The 18661-nt window shown below is 35.3% G+C and overlaps 2 protein-coding genes and 1 long non-coding RNA gene across 5 annotated transcripts; 2 read left to right on the top strand and 1 right to left on the bottom strand.

Annotated features, from left to right (window-relative positions):
• Window positions 1-1101: 1101 nt before the first annotated feature.
• Window positions 1102-16199, bottom strand: LOC144359573 (uncharacterized). 3 transcript variants are annotated; one of them, XM_085494914.1, is made up of 7 exons: window positions 16145-16199; window positions 15567-15732; window positions 3978-4155; window positions 3574-3711; window positions 2539-2742; window positions 2014-2280; window positions 1102-1514 (listed from the first exon to the last, which is right to left on the bottom strand). In XM_085494914.1, the coding sequence occupies exons 3-7, from the start codon at window positions 4147-4149 to the stop codon at window positions 1327-1329; spliced, it is 969 nt and encodes a 322-aa protein (XP_085351040.1). In that variant the 5' UTR covers window positions 4150-4155; window positions 15567-15732; window positions 16145-16199; the 3' UTR covers window positions 1102-1326. The 3 variants fall into 3 exon arrangements, with proteins under 3 accessions (XP_085351040.1, XP_085351041.1, XP_085351042.1); XM_085494915.1 differs by lacking the exons at window positions 15567-15732; window positions 16145-16199 and adding an exon at window positions 15945-15986; XM_085494916.1 differs by lacking the exons at window positions 15567-15732; window positions 16145-16199 and adding an exon at window positions 15332-15345.
• Window positions 7600-8112, top strand: LOC144359578 (SPRY domain-containing SOCS box protein 4-like). The gene has a single exon (XM_078012693.2). The coding sequence runs from the start codon at window positions 7600-7602 to the stop codon at window positions 8110-8112; it is 513 nt and encodes a 170-aa protein (XP_077868819.2).
• LOC144359572 (uncharacterized) lies at window positions 8510-9219 on the top strand. The gene is made up of 2 exons (XR_013422037.1): window positions 8510-8597; window positions 9125-9219. It is a non-coding gene; the product is annotated as an uncharacterized LOC144359572 (long non-coding RNA).
• Window positions 16200-18661: the final 2462 nt, after the last annotated feature.

The following is an 18661-nucleotide window of genomic DNA, read 5'->3' as shown; positions in this document are numbered from 1 at the left end:
CTTCTAAATGTATATCTCACTTGCTTAACCAATCTAGGACTCAAACTATTTCCACCTTCAGAATAGACATTCTGTAAATGTGCATGCGTGCTTTCGCATTCGTTCAAAAGCACTAAATAATTCAGAAACTGGTATAATATCTGGCACAAGCTTTTAGGTTTTTGTAATGACAGTTTTCACAGCATCAACGTCAAACTTACCCTACAGGGACAAGAGAAACTTATGTCATCTATGCCTCATCACAAACTTCCAATTTTACCAAAACATTTATTCTCAATGAGACAGTACTTGTAACTTTGATATAGCTGTATGTGCCTGTATCTTGTTATTTTCATTCTTTCAAAGTCTAACATGGTACCCATGTCGCGCCGCAAACTTTTATCGCAAGAGCAACTACGTCGCATGGACATCTCATTTGCAGTGCAAGGTCGGATGTTACACACCCAGTTGTCAAAAAAACATCAGAAAAGTGACTTTTGGCATGCTATTCCTGTAGCTAAAATACCTTACTCAGTAATTTGCCGGTCACTGCCTATTATATCATGTTAATTCACATCCTTGCTTTGGCGATTACATACAAAACAAGTGCCAGACTATTACTAGTCAATTAAAGAGGGGATTCGTCACCTGCACATGCGTCAGATGACCATAGCGTGTCATTGTTTACAAACAAGTGTCTACTCATGAGCCTTTGCGTTTCTAGCATGTGCTGTTATCGTCGCTTGAGACTCAATTCCCGCGCGTATCACTAGTAACTAACAATCAGTACAGCTATCGATGGATCGGAATTCACTGCCATTTGTGTATCCTCCGTAAACAGTCTTGCTTGTGACACCACCAGCTGAGCAGTAAGTTCACGCAGAACAGAGTGGTAACACCTTAATATGATTGTCAGTAATATATATTGAAATAAAGACACGACTGAAAAGATATCTGTTAGTGTGTGCTCAAATAAATACGCCGCAAAATGTTTAGGCATCTAAATACACAATTTCGTATAATAACCAACACTACATCTATCATTGCAAATGTCGTAAACCTATCAACTCACGGCGAAAATAGCCAGACTGCGCATGCGCCAAATAATATGCATACGACGGGTCATGTTCTTTTACTATATTTGCCAAGTGACTGATTACATGTTCGTATATGGTTAAATAGGTTAATATTTATATCCCATATATCATTGCAGTTCACTGTACTAAAGCAAGTAATTATTATTATCAAATGAATTCGAATAATTTCACATTTGATTGTGCAATTAATTTATATTCTAATTACAGTTTCTTATAGTTGTAAAACTAAAAACTAAAAAACAAAATGTAACTACAATTTCTTCAACAAAGCTACGCCAAAACTATTTTGATCATCACTCCATTTCTTTTCTATAGCAAATCCGGCTTTTGTCATTGTAGCTTGAAACTGTTCCCAGTTCCATTTTAAACTCATGTATTCTGGATCATGTGCATAGATCATTTCTCCCTTCTTCATATATATCTTCAAATCCAAATTATCTGAAAATTGAGAGTAAAGTAGATGCGAAATTGTGATTTAATTTGTTACGTTTGTTATGTAATTATAAGAAAAATGTGGTCCACAAAAGCCTGAGTATATTTACTGCAGATGGTTTAGGTTCTTTGAATTGTTATTCATTTCCAAGGTACAACACATTGTTCAAATTCATACATTGCCTATACAAAATGGAGAAATTTTTTTTTTTTAATCTGTGATGTACACATGCATTATGCAACAAATACATGCACACAAGTCGGGCTCGATATTGAAGCTGTACAAATCGGCATATTCTATATATATATATCAAATAACACTGCTATTGGGGTTTATAGATTGACGTGTCATAATGGCAATAATGAACTACCATCAGTGCAACAATGGAATAATATCCTTGATGATATATGTAGGCCTTCATTTTATTGACCATGTCAGAGTCGATTCGGATATAATCTACTGTCTCCAGGTAAAGAAAATATACAAAAATCTACAAGTCCTCACCTATATGTACAACTTGCTCACATGTGCTCTGACATGCAATCTGGATGTATTGTGGGTTTTCTACAAATGTATCTTCGCTATCACTTGTAACATACTTGCTGCATAATCTAAATTTTCTCAGATTGAAGTTTGCCCCATGTTCTCGATTTAATCGTGTCAGCACATTCAGAATAAACGGTGCGATTGTTTCTTGATGCGAGTATGCTGCCAGTTGTCGCTTTTTGTTTTGTGTAATATCTATGCCAACCAAGAATCTATCACTGTCCGCTGTGAAATTAGAGTGACAGACAAGATAACAATTCGTTGGTGGTGTTAAAGTTGAGTACGTTCTATATGTCGAGTGTTAATGCTTACGATCTCGTAGAAGCCCTCACTTTATGAAATAGCGTGTGAAATATTTGTGAATAGAACGAAAAGAACATTACACAAGAAATTATTGAATTGTTTCATTCGAGGCGAGCTGGGAAACACGATTTTGCACCATTTAATAAGTATGAAAGTAACGATAAAGTTTTTTTGAAATACCTAATGCTTCCCTTATAGATGTTAAGAGCAATTCCATTTCAGGCATAGGCACATTGCTGAAGCTACCGCCCAAGAATATAAGAAGCTTGTTCTGGCGGAAATTCTTCAAATGGTTCAAACCATCAATATATAACCCCGTAATAGGCTTCACTACTAAACCACAGAATCGTTCCATCAATAGACTGGCATGGTGTTCCATGAAATCTGTTCAATAAATAAATATTTGGCAATTATTGAACTGTTTTCTGAGGATGAATTCGGTAACAACGCTGCGACTGAAACAAAATGGATGGACGATTTCATGAATGCATGAATCTCAACAGAAAAATTATGCAATGGCATTTTAATCTTCCAAGCACGTCGTGAAATTATTGTGAGATTTCGTTCAGCCAAGCTGAGATCATTATTTGACAGTACATTAGTAGATGATGAAGGTTGTATCAGCATCAGATGAAACCTAATAATTTGTTAAGACCAAATCTTTTGCGATTGCCAGTTGGTCATAGCGAAATAGAGCAATAAATACGTATGGCAGAAATGTGTTGGTAAGTATGTTAGAGAAAATAAATTGTTAATAGCAATCGCTTAACACTGGTAGGAATATAGTAATGGTGAAAATATCGCAGTCAAATATCGCAATAATGTAAAATAACATACTTATATAGCTCCCAAATCCCCAAGGGCGTTGTACATTATTACCAGGTTTAGTTTGCTTGTACTGAGTCAAAATTATCTGCCATCTCAAATCCCCAGGAAGCATACAACTCTGGCTCCCATATAAAAGCACAAATGGGTTAGATGTCAACATTCAAGTTTCTATTTACTCCTGGGTAATGAGCAGTAGGAGAAACGTGCCCAAGGATACAACACAATGACATTGCCAAGCCTCCCAATCACAACCCTGGATTTTCAGTCAGTGTGATATCCATTGAACCATGGCAATCCCTGTAGCGGTAAGCACAATGATTCAGAGAAAAGTAAACTTTTTCTTTCATTCCAAGTAAACTAATGGTTTTATACCATTTTATATACTACCTTTTGCTACATCTATTGGCATATAAGTGAGTGGTATATTATTCTTCAATAACGCTGTAATCAGGTGTGTGGTTTTAGAAGCATTTCCAGCACCCAGCTCACACAAAATAACATCTTGCAAATCCGAAACGATTTCGTCTATAATGAGAGCAACATAGCAAGAAGTAAGAGTTAAACAAATGCAGCACAAATTACCAGCTTAATCTCATAAACCCCATAACATAATTTTATGTGTTCAAAATTTTGACTGAACGGCTTAAACCAGACATACTGAGTTACCAACTTGTTCGGAGAGTGAACCCATAAGTTAAATAAAGCTTACCTCTCAAATGAGCATAACATGTTCTACATTACCACCTTATTTATATATTTTACTCACTTTAATTTAGTATGTATGAACGTACCTGCATATTGTCTCAGAATGTGCATTTCCTTTCTGTAAGTGTCATAGTGTGGGTTGTCTGTTGTGACTTTCTCATACAGATGTGATCCATATGTGTCATAAAGATACCACTGGTCAACATATTTTGGCGTTGATAATAACCACTTTCTGACTGTTTCTCTATCTGGTTCCATACTTTCCTGGTGTGACATAAACGAACGTTACTTCAAACTTTGTTTAAATGAATGCTTGACGAAGGACCATGTATGTTATTGTAAGTAACATTTAGGTCATATTTCTGTACAACATCAAGAGATTAAACAGCGGTATAGCGAATAATGTAATACTATAATTGATGAGATAAATAAGATAATACTGTAGTAATTAAATTGAACAATTAACTAATGACAGACATACGCATTCCTTTATGCATAATAATTATTACATTGCTGGGGAGGTTCATGTACTGGTTTTACCCTTCTGTAAAAAACTTCTGCTCTCCACAAGTATGGAAAACACAATAACGCCAGTTTAAGTAACAATGAAATAGATCCTTTGATAAATGTATTTCATAAACCAAACGTTGATAGCTATATGGCTATCATAACGCAACGATGAATGCATATTATGGGAGAAACTATTGTAAACTGAATGGAAATTCACTATTAAATTAAATAAGTCAAACTTTAGCCTGTTTATCAATAGTTGGAATCATATAAATTAGGATATATGACATTTTTGTCTCACGTTACCGAACAGAAGTTCGATACATGAAAATAATATATAAATACCATGGGTACCAATGCAGTAATGTAACTTTTGGCCATCGAACTCTCGTTACTTATAGAAACTACTGGTGACCGAATGTATATTATGAGAGAAACTATGTCTGATTATGCGTTACATGTATTTACATAGAAACAAACACTGTAGCTTTGTGTGATTTTTTTTGAATCTGATAACATCTGCGATTAGTCAAGAAACCAGTCTCAAGAAGTATACAAGTATATAAAATAAGCTGCAACCCACTAGTATTTTTAAAGAGTGTTATTTCATAATAAATAAATAAAGATTAGGTTGGGAACAATTAAGAAGTATATATAATGTATCAGCAAATGCAAAATCTTCAAGTCAAATTAAAGCGCCAAATGTAATACGTCCTACCAGTCTTATAATAGCAGTTTCAAATGATCATGCTTTTTATTTTTGCTAAGTTGCGCACGATGAGAGATCACCGGCGCCGACATTGTTACAGTGTATCAACGTAATCCCAACGCAACTTTGAATGAACTGTAAATAAGGTGAAGTGACTTCTGGAGACTGAATGCTTTTTGCGAACTCCGTATACGGGACACGGTTATAAACCGACGTTAGCTTCACGATCACGTCCTACTATGGCAATGTTGTTTTTAGGGGAGCGGATTGCCAACCAGACTACCGGCTTTTTATTTAAATATTACGTACGTACGTTGCTAAACCTTTGGGGCAATAATGCATGGCAGCCCATGGCCATATGAAGTACGGTTTAATGTAACTCCTCAACCCACATTGCTGTATATAGTAGTCATAAACCCGAGTCTGCTACAAATACTGAATACACCAGGTTAAGCTTGGTAATAGTCTTTGACCGTTCCTGCACGTACGATGCTACACCTTTGGGGCAATAATGCACGGCAGCCAAGGTTATATGAAGTACGGTTTAATGTAACTCCTCAACCCCCATTGCTGTATATAGTAGTCATAAACCCGAGTCTACTTCAAATACTGAATACACCAGGTTACAGCTTGGTACTAGCCTTTGACTGTTCCTGCACGTACGATGCTGCACCTTTGGGGCAATAATGCACGGCAGCCCATGGCTATATGAAGGCGGACCATACAATGTTTGTTTAAATATTTGTTGTCTAGACAATTTTCACTGATAACATCGGTTGTGTATATTTCAGACTTCATGAAACATCTATCAATGTTGTGGCAGATAATGAGATATTAAAGCGTAAAGAGTCTTACTTGTGTGGCCGTATACTGTAGGGAAAAAGCTTTACGCAAAAATTCAGTTCATATTAGCCAAATAAAACATATTCTGTTCGAGTGTCGCTGTTGGGGAAAGTGTCAAATAGTTCTTCAACAAGAAAGGTCATACATCAGTAAAACAAAGTACCCGGATAAGGAAGTTCGTCAGCGAATACCAACTTGACACGTACACTGCCAAAAAAGAACAACGGCTATTGTTTTACATTACACTGATTTGCAGATTACACATAGTTTTGTCTGTTGCATTTCAAGGTAGGTCATGTATTGATATATAATTTAAATCGTCATATGCGTGCAGATTCCGTGTTAACAACAAGTGTACTTTTTACACGTTGTATAACTTCGCGACACATCTCGACGACTGCGTCACAGACCAAGTACAGCACTTTTGTAATATAAATGTTTCCATATAACCGCAAGGTCATTGGTAGATTATGTGGTCTTGTTATTGCAAAACTATTGGTGTTTAATATAGTGCGACTCCATATTTACATTGTTTTGGAAGGTCGAAAGGTGAAATATTGTACAGTATTGTTCTATACGACTCACTTGATCAGATGATTAGGTAGTGACGGGATTATACAATGTGTGTGGTCGCCGCCCCACTCACGAAATGTTATGACCCACCTGAACCGTAACCGGTTCGAACCGGATTCATTCGTACCTCGTTATATTCAATGTTTTATAAAGCCTATTTAAAACGCAATGATAAGTTTTCACACAACTTTATTATTTTCTTAACATAATAATTGTTTTTTTCCGGAGATCATGCAACACATACAAATTTTTGATACAACATTTGTCCGCATTTGATTAGTGAATTACGAAATCATATTGATGGAATGGACCGCGCAACTACAAAAGTTTACAAGGTGGATATACCTCATTACAATAGATTGCTGTATTGAGTCCAATGCTTGCCTTTAGAAACATATAACTGAGTACAGTTATATTACGAATTGAATAAGCCTCACCAGACACGATTTAAGCATTTTCTTGGATGATTTGGTATGCATTTGTTATGCGTTATTTACAAAAGAAGCACGTGTGTACGACCGGAATATTGATTATTGGGAACTATTAAAACAAGGTTTAATTGATATATTAGTCCAAAATAAAAAAATATGGCTATCACATTATTAATGACAATGTACCCACTCCCCATGGACTGTCACATTTGTTTACACACGTTTGCACGGCTGCACCGGCCGTTTTCACTGGAAGATAAAATAACGCTGTCAATAAATATACATATACATATACGTGTTTCAATTTATAGGCAATGTTATCGCAACAGAATGCGTGTCTTTGTTGATCATCATGTGACACATCATTACACATTCACATACTGATTGGCTACAATGTAAACATATGACGTCATCCTTTCACAGTTGAAATTTCCAGAACAATCTGTTGTTGCCTTGTTATTACCTTGTATTATGTTAAAGTAATGATACACGGATCAACAAGCATTTCTCTATTTCAATCAACGTGATGCAACAGGCTGCAACTTGTTGACAACAAATCTGCAACTTGCAACATTGCACGACCAACGGATCCACGTTTGTGATCAACGAATATTGTTTTTGAAACAGTTTATAGGTGGTCAAATGGGCAATCACAAATCAAAATCAGATTATCACCAGGGGAGACGTAAGAACCAAGTGGACCAGCTACTTGGAAGCATAAAATACGACCGCCATCATGTAGTCAAAGTTCAAGAGAACAAATCGCATGCATGGAATGCAGAAGATTCTTCTGACGTAATGTTGGTTTCTCCAGACGGTCTCACGATGAGGAGAGTTTGTAGAGAAGGAAGCAGTGATGGAATCAGAGGCAAAGTAGCTTACACATCGGGCAGACACACGTTTCAATTCACTTGCTCAAATAGTAACCATTTTTCTGACGTGATGTTAGGTGTATCGACGTCGGAGGCACCACTGATGTTCACTGGGTGTACTGATGTAGTTGGAGCAACAGCAGACTCCTGGGGTTGGCACATATCTGGTAGTCGACTGGTACACGATGGGAGAATGGTCGGTGCGTTCCCATGTCAACAATCCTACACAGTACCAAACACACTTTATGCAGTTCTGGATATGGATAATGGAACGTTGAGGTAGGCATACAAACCACCCAACTCAGGGGCTCTGAATACTCATATCTCAAAATAAAAGTTTACACACTTGAATTCGATGTATTTGGTATCTGATCCATAAACAACATGCATCCATCGTCCATGATCCAGACTAAACATCCAATGTTTAATTGTAATACTCTTTTATACTGTTAATCTATAGTAACACTCTGCATTGTTGTGCTGTGCTTAATACATCAAATACATGAAGGCTAGTATAGTTCATGCATCACATTATTGCCATGAGTGGTCTAGTGAGGCGACGGTGTGCTTCTGGTAGCGCGATAAATGCTCGGCATTACGTCAGATTACTTTTTAATCTTCATTATAGATTTAGTGATGGGATTAATGAATTAGGCGTGGCATTCACTAATCTTCCGTGTCAACAACAACAACAACATAATGGTCTGCATATAACATGTGCTGCCACAGGTCCATGCTGCATTAAAATGCTATATTTAGGATCAGCTGGTAAGTATATATGCTGTTTACTTATACCCCTATTTGATATCTTGTTTGCCATCGTTGTCATAATTTGTCTTCTACAGTGGTGAGGACTTATCCGATTGTGTTGCAATTTCAAGATTCGTAGTTACAATTGATTTAATGTGAGCTGGTATTGCCGTGAAAAATGTTTCTAGCAGTGTTGCAATAAATTATTTTTCAGTTCACTGCGAGATCTCACGTTTTGTGTGAATGGCACAGACCGTCGCAAAAATAAATTATTCGAGTTTATTTTTTATATCTTAATGTCGAAATGCCAATCTGTCTGAAGTGAATATGGCATTGAGATACTGTTGCTTCACTTCAAAATTGACTGTCACCGAAAGTAAGCGTGGTTTACCTCAAAAATGCTATTGAGTTTATCGAATCTCACACGATGTATTGACGTCATACCGAATAAATGAATGCAGAATAGCATAAAGTGTATGCATTGTTGTATGAGTGGGTGTATTGGATGCATTATTAAACGTTAAATTATTTCTATCTGCACTCAGAGTCAGATATTGGCCCTGTTCTACATACTACATCTAGCGTCAGTGGCTACATGTTCCATCCAAATTGTGGAAGTGATGTGAAAATTACTCAAAAAGATCAAGTAGCAACAAAAATAAGGTAAGGCTTAATTGTACTGTATCATGAAATACGGAGCAAGTTTAATATGCTAACTATATCTGAAGCAGACAATACATCTAATCGACTGCATAACCGTATTTATTTTAGAAAGAGTGATTCCGGTACAAATGGCATAATAGTCACCCGACAATCCCTGTCAACACACAAGTTGTTTGAGATCCGCTTGGATTCTATATTGGAAACGGGAAATGGTCGTCTGAAATTTGGCATCACAACTAAAAGACCAGAAGAATATAACATTCCCAGAAAGAAATCACAAAAGATCGGCCAGACACTGCTTTGGTCGGGGTCGTACCTACTTATCAATGGTCAAAAATGGTTACACCTTGAAAAAGACTTGGATACAATTGTGGTACGGGACATCTATTATATAACGTTTCCAATTAACAAAGATACTCACAACAATCGCCATTCATTTTGTTTAACATAACCTAGTTTGCATAACTTTTCAGATTGGCGATACAATTGGAATCGAAAGGAAAGGTAACAATGCGTTTGTTATTAACTTCAACGGCAAGAATATTGAGAAATTTGTCCTTGATGACAATGTTTCTTGTGTTTATGGCATTGTTGATCTCAGTGGAGATGCAGATGTAATTACTATTGTCGGTGAGTTTATTCAATCATTACCCCTTGATGTAAGAACAATGTTCATACACACACTTGCCTATGAAGACAATTAATGCCACTTTTGTTCAAACCAAAAATTATCTATTGTAGATAATCCCTCAATAGAATTGTTTTTATCTGCAGGCACGTTACGTAAAGGCGAAAGTTATAACACCAAACGGCAGCTACAATCCAAGGAATCAAGCTATGTTAGGAACCCCGTAATTGCAATGCACCACATGCAGCACACTATCAGAAAACTAAAACATGGAACATATCCAGACAATGACGACGAACTTGATACACTTATTACAGAAGTTCTTCAGCCAATTTATTCAACTAAAGATAACAATATGAGAAAGGTTATTGGGGAACAATTAGTCGCAACGGGGGGTATTCGAGAGATAGCTAAGCTATTAGAATACCTTATTACATTGGGAGATGAGAGTGACATGGCCTGGCAAGGAACTAACGCTGTGTTTCAAACTTGTTGGACTTATGCATCGAATAACATGCTAGTGTGTAAAGAGTTTGGTCAGTCATCTGTACTAGAGAAAATGTTATCTTTTCTTGAGTGTTACGGATCTTCAAGTCACGATGACGTAATTATCAATACTTGTTGTTCTTACACATACCATATATATATATATATAGTATCTTGTCTTGTAATTGCCCATCACTTATCATTAATTTAATTGTCTTCACATCGGTAGATTTTAATGATCAATATAACTAACATTCATATTGTACAATCTGTCTAGACTGTCAAACCGGGGTTGTATGATCAAGAAAATGTTCGCATATTAATATTTACAACAATAAGCTTGGAACATATTTTTTCCTATTCTGTCTTAGAGAGACATGAACAAAAATCAAAATGCTACAAAGCGTTACATGAATCAGCATGGTGATTTTTCCATCTATCTCTTTATTACATTACTAATGGTTAATCTCATATATTTTTCATTTAAGGAAACCTATTCGATGATCATGTCAGCGTTGGGGACACTCTACCAATGTGGACAATCACTTTTTAATTGTGTGGAGTTTGTCAAATTGAAATTATTTGACCGTCTCGCGCCATTTCTAAAATCCGAAGTAAAGGGTATAGCAGTTTTAGCAACTGTAATGTTGTCGAGTGTCACCATCAATGTGGGACAAGATGATCTCATAGTTAGCCGTCAGGTTGTACGTTGGTTGCTAAATGTACTGGATTCGACATTGGATGATGATAGCATGTGTTATGCATTAGATGGTGTGAAATGGACTACATTAGAAATAACAAAATGTCTTGAAAGACTTGCGGTTAACAACGATGCGATTAAATTGACCATGGTCCAGTGTGGGTGTATCCCTCTTCTCGTCAAGGCATTAAAGAGAGGCAGAACCTCCGAGCAAGAGTCTGCGTGTAACACGCTATTTGCATTGTCAGGTTTGGGAGACGTGAGATTGACAATCCAGGTGACGTCAGAGGTAATTGACGGATTAAACATCTTGTCGGAATCACAGCATACTTATGTCAGGTATGCTGCTGAACGTGCTCTCATCGTTTTGGAAACATCAACGCCAACTGCAGGTACATTCATTTGCTTTTGAGAGGTCTCATTCTTATTGCATATTCATTTCCAAAAGCAAGTTCACTGTTTTAGCATGTATTTTGCAGATACTGATCATTGCAAATATCGTGAAGTTTGCGAACGTTTTAAGAAGAGTTTAAATCTGCCAGGTAATTGTATAATTATAATTTCGATATGGCAGTTCTTCTCCCTGTAATTAGAATTTAATCACTTGTCTTGATAAAACTGTGGGAAACACAGCATTTATATTGCTTGGGGAGTAAGCAAATGGTGTTTCCAAATTGTAAAATGTGATGTTACTACTCTCGAAGTGATTGTTGCTACTAATTTGTTCCATACTTTATACAGAGTTGTTACTTGACCCAGAACACGACAAATGTATATGTAACAATTGCCATGTGAAAAGTGGTGCTGACAAATATTATGTTCGCGGAAAACCTGGCATATATCATGAAGCACCCATAGGATGGTATAGATTCGCAGTGAAGTAGGTAGACCCCGACACGGGGACATATAAAACACATAAAATATGTATCTGAAGTTCGTCTGGGTGGACGTTACACACACTATTTTTTGATTAATATTACGTCATTTTGTTTGTAGGGTTTCTCAGAGAGCCCATCATTTCGATATATTTAGTAATTGGCACGTTGCGTTTCACGGAACCCATTTAAACTCAGTTCGAAGTATTCTGGAGACTGGTGACCTACTTCTACCAGGTCAGGAAAATATAGATATAGAGAATTGTTTGTATTTAATTTGAAATGAGAATAGTTCTTCCTACTAATATTTAGTTACCCGTGCGTGTAACTGATACAGTTACCTTACATTTTTCATTATTTTATAGACCATTGGCATAATTTCGGAAATTATTGTTGTTACATGACCACAGTAATTACCAGGATGTCTTCAAGGATTATACGTATGACATCCTGTTGTCCACACGTTCTTATCGTGATATTGTCACCATCGTTAAGTATTGGTTGAACCATGCGTTAATACAAGAACTGCATTAGTACTGTGTCATACATGCAGAGATATAGTGTGTATATATATATATAGACATTTTAGTCACTAATCCCAGCCCATTCGTCAATTGCAGGCGATGTACGATTTGGTGGGAAGAAGTTATTGGAAAGACCTGGTCATTTCAATGATCTACGAAAACCGGACCCTAAATTTGACACCAAGCAGATATTTCTGTCGCCGAGTATTCGCTATTGCGCTAACAATGCCTACTCATACCCGTACAAGTATGTATATCAGTAGAACGATTCCCACGTCACATAGTATGTTTGATATATTCCACAGATATGATATGAGTATGATATCTATATAATCACAACAACACATGTGTGGACGGTATTTAAATGTTTTTAATGAAAATAATGTACGTTGTTATAATTGCGTGCGCTTATCTTCCGTAGATACGTTGATAAAGACACTAATAAGTCATACGATGTAAGAGTAGTGTTTCAAGTACGCATCAGACCAGGGAGTTATAATGTTGGCCCCGAAACAATTGGGCAGAAGTCGGAGATTGATCCTATATTTCACAACCAAGAATTGGAATGGTTCACCAAAGAAAGAGGCGCAGTTATACCATATGGATTGTTGTTTCGGTTGGATGAAATTAAATGTTAGTTCTATTCACTTGAAAGACATAAGTCCTAAAAGACAATCATATCCAGTATTTTAGTAATGTTGACCAGCAAGTGGTTTGGTTGAAGTGTGCAATTTAGCAATAATTTTTAGCATAATACACAAATTTAATATATGCTAGTTTAAAAAGGCACGGTTTATATGTATAACAGTTTACCGATTTAAACCAGTTTAAAAAATAAACCATGTATAACCAAGAACTCATTTAACAGATGATTATAATAGCGCTGATTGATTGTGGCAAATGTTTTGAAGCTATATACAATGCTTATTCAATCAACTCAGTTGTTGCTTCAGTTTAATAAATCAGTTAGTGCTACTATGGTAAATAGTGCATCTACACAGTGATTGTTTTACTTGTGAATAAAGTGGGATATTCAGTTGCCGCACTGTAATTTGTGCAACCTTACTTCAAACATTATATGCAAAGTAAAGTATATGTGAAATGTTGCGACCACGTGGCCATTAAATTTCATATTTGATTTTTTCAATCCTCTCAAGTGTTTTTGGTCATTCTTTCAAGTAACTTTACAAAAGGCTTAGAAAATTGTTCATTTTAGAAAACGTTCCATCTATATTGCGGCGATGGACACATTAACGTCATCCAGTGACAAATGTATTTTACTCTGTATCTGTTCAGAAATGCAATGAAGGTTTTAGTTTTATTATCAAAGACTTCGTAATATATGAAGAGAGAGAGGCAGCACATTGCCAACAAATATGAACATTTGAATAAGATAATTGTAGCAGACAAATTGCTTAAAACTCATATGGTGTTCTATGTCACATTATTTCTACAGCGTTCTATTCTCCTTTCTTCAATTTAACGGGATGCAATTGATGCACGTCATGAATTTGATGTTAAATACACTTGCCGACAAATTATGTTGCCCCTTTGCTCTCAATTATTACCTGGAATATTTACGTTTACATTCATACACAGTTACGTTGATGTGTCATAATACATGTTGGAAGGAACGATTTATCAAGCATTCATCTGTGCTGTATATGGAACGGCATTTGCAAAATAAATAAATATTATCACGTTATCGTTGTGTGTGTGTTTTATTTTGTGAAAGGGGGTCAATTGTACACCACGAATGAGTATACATAATGAGTATATATAATTAAGTTGTTATGATGTTTTACCATACACTTAAACACCTAGGTGTGACGTCACACTGTGGTGATGTGTATATCATAAATTTCCTATCACTACACCTTAGCAAGTTTTTGAGACAAACAGACATGTAGTTACACCGCCAATTGCATGTGTACATACAGTCACCGGGAACAATGAGAACGAGCCTTATTTACATAGTTAGAACAATGATTTTATGAAATACCAGTACAATCATAGACTCTTAAAGTTTAAAAGGCTAGTGAAACAACGGCAGGTTCATAACAATGAGTGACACAAATCGTACTTAGTGCACTGATGACAAATACAGCGTCAGACTTCAAACAAAAGACAAATTAGAAATTAGAAACTGGGCGATAGTTTATGAACACGCAATCAGCGCAATGTTTTTTTAAACAAGGTATTATAAACGTTATATTTGCCTGGGAATATACAAGTGACGAGTTCACAAAGCGGGAAATACTAACTATCTCTTCAAAAATGCAACCCAACATTGCTCGTTTTGGAAGAGGATCCAAACTACATATTTTAATCTAACAGACCAACTTCTCATAACACAATGCAATTTCTTAATTCATAATTTTGCTAAATCACAGTAATAATTAAAAATTCAAGATGCAGTTACTGGATATATAGGCTAGGGGGATTTTCAGCATGAGCCTCATACTACATCATATGTAATTTTGTGGTTTTATTATTATCTGGTGAATACATCATAGATCATTTATATTTTATTGTGAATTACTAAAAAGTTGGTTCTTGATATTCTGGACAATAGCATGTTTCATTTGAAATGAACGTTGGTTGAGATGTATGCGTTTGTCGATTTCATTGATAACTTTCACAGATATGTTTAAATTGATGTTGTAAGTCATTTAGGGTAAATGTTGTTTATGCCTAAGGTAAAAAAAGAGAAGATGGCTGCAATAATAATGGTACAATCCATCCAGTCACATGAACATATATCAATACATACATGTGTTGATGCGTGTATGTATAAAAGATGAAAGAAAATCCCTTGTATTTGTTATACAGTAATATATATATAATTGTGAGTATGTAGAAAATAGCTAACTTACAAGTGCAACCGGATTCCTTTATTGTTCTGGTGTGATGGCAGATTGGGTTGTGACGCAGCTAAATAATCCATGTATTTTTTGTTTCGTACCAGTAGAAATTGAAAAATGTGGATTTTCAAAATGGTACAGCAAAATGTGTTCAGATGTATGTACATAACGTCCTGTATATAATTGACGGCAACACTTTTCGTCTTTTATTTTATGTATAAAAATAAATAAATATTTTATTACGTACATGTGCTGAAACTTTAAGTGCAGAGTATAAACTACAAAATTAATTATGCCACTGCAATTGTCAATTTCATCGGTATCTTTCACAGATATGTTTAAATTGATGTTGTAAGTCGTATATATTACATACATCAATATCAGGTTGCATTTAGGGTAAATGTTGTTCATGCCTAAGGTAAGAAAGAGAAGATGGCTGCAATAATAATGTTATAATCCATTCAATCGCATGAACATATATTAATACATACATGTGTTGATGCGTGTATGTATAAAATATGAAAGAAAATCCCTTGTATTTGTTATACAGTAAAGGTGGAAGTTAAAATTGTTACTAATACATTGCTATATATATTTGTGAGTATGTAGAAAATAGCTAACTTACAAGTGCAACCGGATTCCTTTGTTGTTCTGGTGTGATGGCAGATTGGGTTGTGACGTAGCTAAATAATCCATGTATTTTTTTGTTTCGTACCAGTAGAAATTGGAAAATGTGTATTTGTTATACAGTAAAGGTGGAATTTATAATTGTTACTAATATATTCCTGTATATAAATGTGAGTATGTAGAAAATAGCTAACTTACAAGTGCAGCCGGATTCCTTTATTGTTCTGGTGTGATGGCCGATTGGTTTATGACGTGGCGTAATGTGGATTTTCAAATGTCACGGTTGTGACGTGGCGTACAAGCGAGCGCGTTTGCTTACAGCGGCTAGGCGTATTTGCGAAAATTGCAAGTTCCAATCTCATATTTCATGTAAATGTGCCTGTAATTTCCATCTGTGAAAAAAACTATTTGAATAGAAAATGCAGCATATAATGGACATACAAACATACAACACATATATTCAAACGGACGATCACGATAACGTCTATATATAATGTCGCATACATTCACATACTATCATATGAAATTAATTAGTTATGATTGCCCCCAGGGACAAGTATATCTACACTAGCAGTGACAAACACATGAAATTCGCGTAAGGTAGAACACGTCGGGTATTTCATACATTTTTTCCCTCAGATTCAAATTCACAGAGTATGTGAGCGAGCCAGTTGATTTCCAAAACTGGTGACATCAGCAAAAAATTGTTATTCAAAAACATCTTACAAAAGGCTCATTACAAAAAAGCGAAACAGATAACTATTACGCATTGAATGAGTTCAGTTGTTCGTATTGTGATGTTATGTTTCATGAAACCAATGTGAAAGCTATAAAATGTAACATTTAAGGGAGCATTAACGGGAGATGGACATATGTAAGGCACATAAACGTTTAATTAATTTATATAATAAGCGTTTATTATAACTATTACAAGATAATTAACTGCACAACTAATGTACGCTAATGGATCTATCCATCGTTATTATAAAGAATGGCAATTCCGAAGCAGCTCTAAGTTAGCTGTTCAAATCCAGGTATGTCAATCCATACAAACAAACATAATAACAACTTGAATTGTATGATAATTAATATTGTCAGACAATTTATTCTACAACTAGAAGGCAATCCGATAGCGCAAACCTCCACTACAGAATCAAGTAACTTATTCTTACATATATCTTACATATACTGTCTGCGTCCTTTATATGACAGAACACCTTTATCATATTGACATAAGCTTCTAATATCGTCTTATAAAAGACGGAACAAATTTGTATTGAATAGTTTACGAGATTGACGATTTCTGAAAATTCAAGAGCAGCTGGAAGCAGATATTATGTAAATTCTTATGTCAGGGGATATTCATACTGAAAATGTTTGTTACCATAAAAACCTGATAAACATCTCTACTACTTTAGAAATTTTACGAGAAAGGATTATTACCTTCGTAAGTTATAAATTAAGTAATTCTCAAAATTGACATGGCTAGAAAATACAACTGCTATCAAAAGCTCAATGGTGTTCAACCTTAGTGTCAAATCTATTAGAAGATCATTTTTTCGGAACTTAAATCCTGTCATGAGGAATAAATGTATGGATGACAGAAAAAGTGAAGTTATAAATATTAACCGCAATCAATATATATTGTCCATGTAAGTGATTTTTGTGTAATATTTGAAAACAGTAAATGATCACATCATATACCGTATTTTTAATTTAGGGATATATTATTACATGCTAATGTTGAATGTGCTTATTGTCAAATCTAAGATAATAATCATAATTATTGTACTTAATCATATAATGTTCATTTCATTCACATTTATATGTGTTAATAATGTATTTTCCCACATTTGCCCGCTGAGGTATCCTTCTGTTACTGCTCCACTAATTTTCACAAACACAAAGGCAATGTCTGTGTGTTTATAATGCAGGCGGTTATATTTCTGTTTTCACAAAACATTTTGGAGAACATAAACGTTTACCAGCCAATACAGCATATTTATTTTATCTGCTACGAAAATAAAATCCGTTTTTGAACGACATTATCTTCTAATAATCGAAACATAAATCATATACCACCAGCAATCTACGATAGTTAAAATATACTAAAAATGATGCAATTGAAATGCATTTGGTATTAATAGTTATTAGGATGAAAGTGGGTAGAAGATAATGTAAAATCGACGATCATTTTAGAATTAGTATCTTGGGTAGTATTGACTATTCACTGGAATGACTTACCCAGACTGACAGCATGAGAACCAACTTTTATTACATATAATATTAATAATTGCGACATTATTTTAATCATTTTCTCAGTGATGGTATGTAATGACCCCGGCGAAATTTTACGCAAACATTATTTGTGTAATTTGGAATGATTATTTTCTAGTCTTTTCATTTCTGACTGTCCATCTTTAATATGTAGTGTCATTGGGAGACTTATCTTGACAATTGTTGGTTCTTCTTGTTCTACATATCACTGTGCCGACACATGTCACGGTTTAGCCCATATACTTTCGCAAACTAAGGGCTCTGATCCGCGGTATATCAACAAGATCTTATTTGGACCCATCAACATGCCTGAATGAGTTGCACAAGCTTACTTTTATGAGTTCAACACTAAAGTGATAAATTGTGTACCTAAAAGGTGTATGACCTTATATTTTTGTTCGATAATAAATCAGATCAGTGCCCTATGTCCTTAAATGC

Source organism: Saccoglossus kowalevskii, chromosome 21 (genome assembly GCF_978046115.1).
Source record: "Saccoglossus kowalevskii chromosome 21, keSacKowa6.1, whole genome shotgun sequence".
NCBI classification, from domain to species: domain Eukaryota; kingdom Metazoa; phylum Hemichordata; class Enteropneusta; family Harrimaniidae; genus Saccoglossus; species Saccoglossus kowalevskii.
This window is presented reverse-complemented; position numbering and strand designations above follow the sequence as displayed.

Excerpts from the sequence above, each read along its gene's own strand:
- LOC144359578 (XM_078012693.2), top strand. The coding sequence starts at position 7,600 with ATGGGCAATCACAAATCAAAATCAGATTATCACCAGGGGAGACGTAAG.
- LOC144359573 (XM_085494914.1), bottom strand. The coding sequence starts at position 4,149 with ATGGAACCAGATAGAGAAACAGTCAGAAAGTGGTTATTATCAACGCCA. Across the intron at positions 3,712-3,977 it reads CATTCTGAGACAATATGCAG|ACGAAATCGTTTCGGATTTG; the intron begins GTACGTTCATAC and ends CTCTCATTATAG. Across the intron at positions 2,281-2,538 it reads ATCTATAAGGGAAGCATTAG|CGGACAGTGATAGATTCTTG; the intron begins GTATTTCAAAAA and ends CTAATTTCACAG.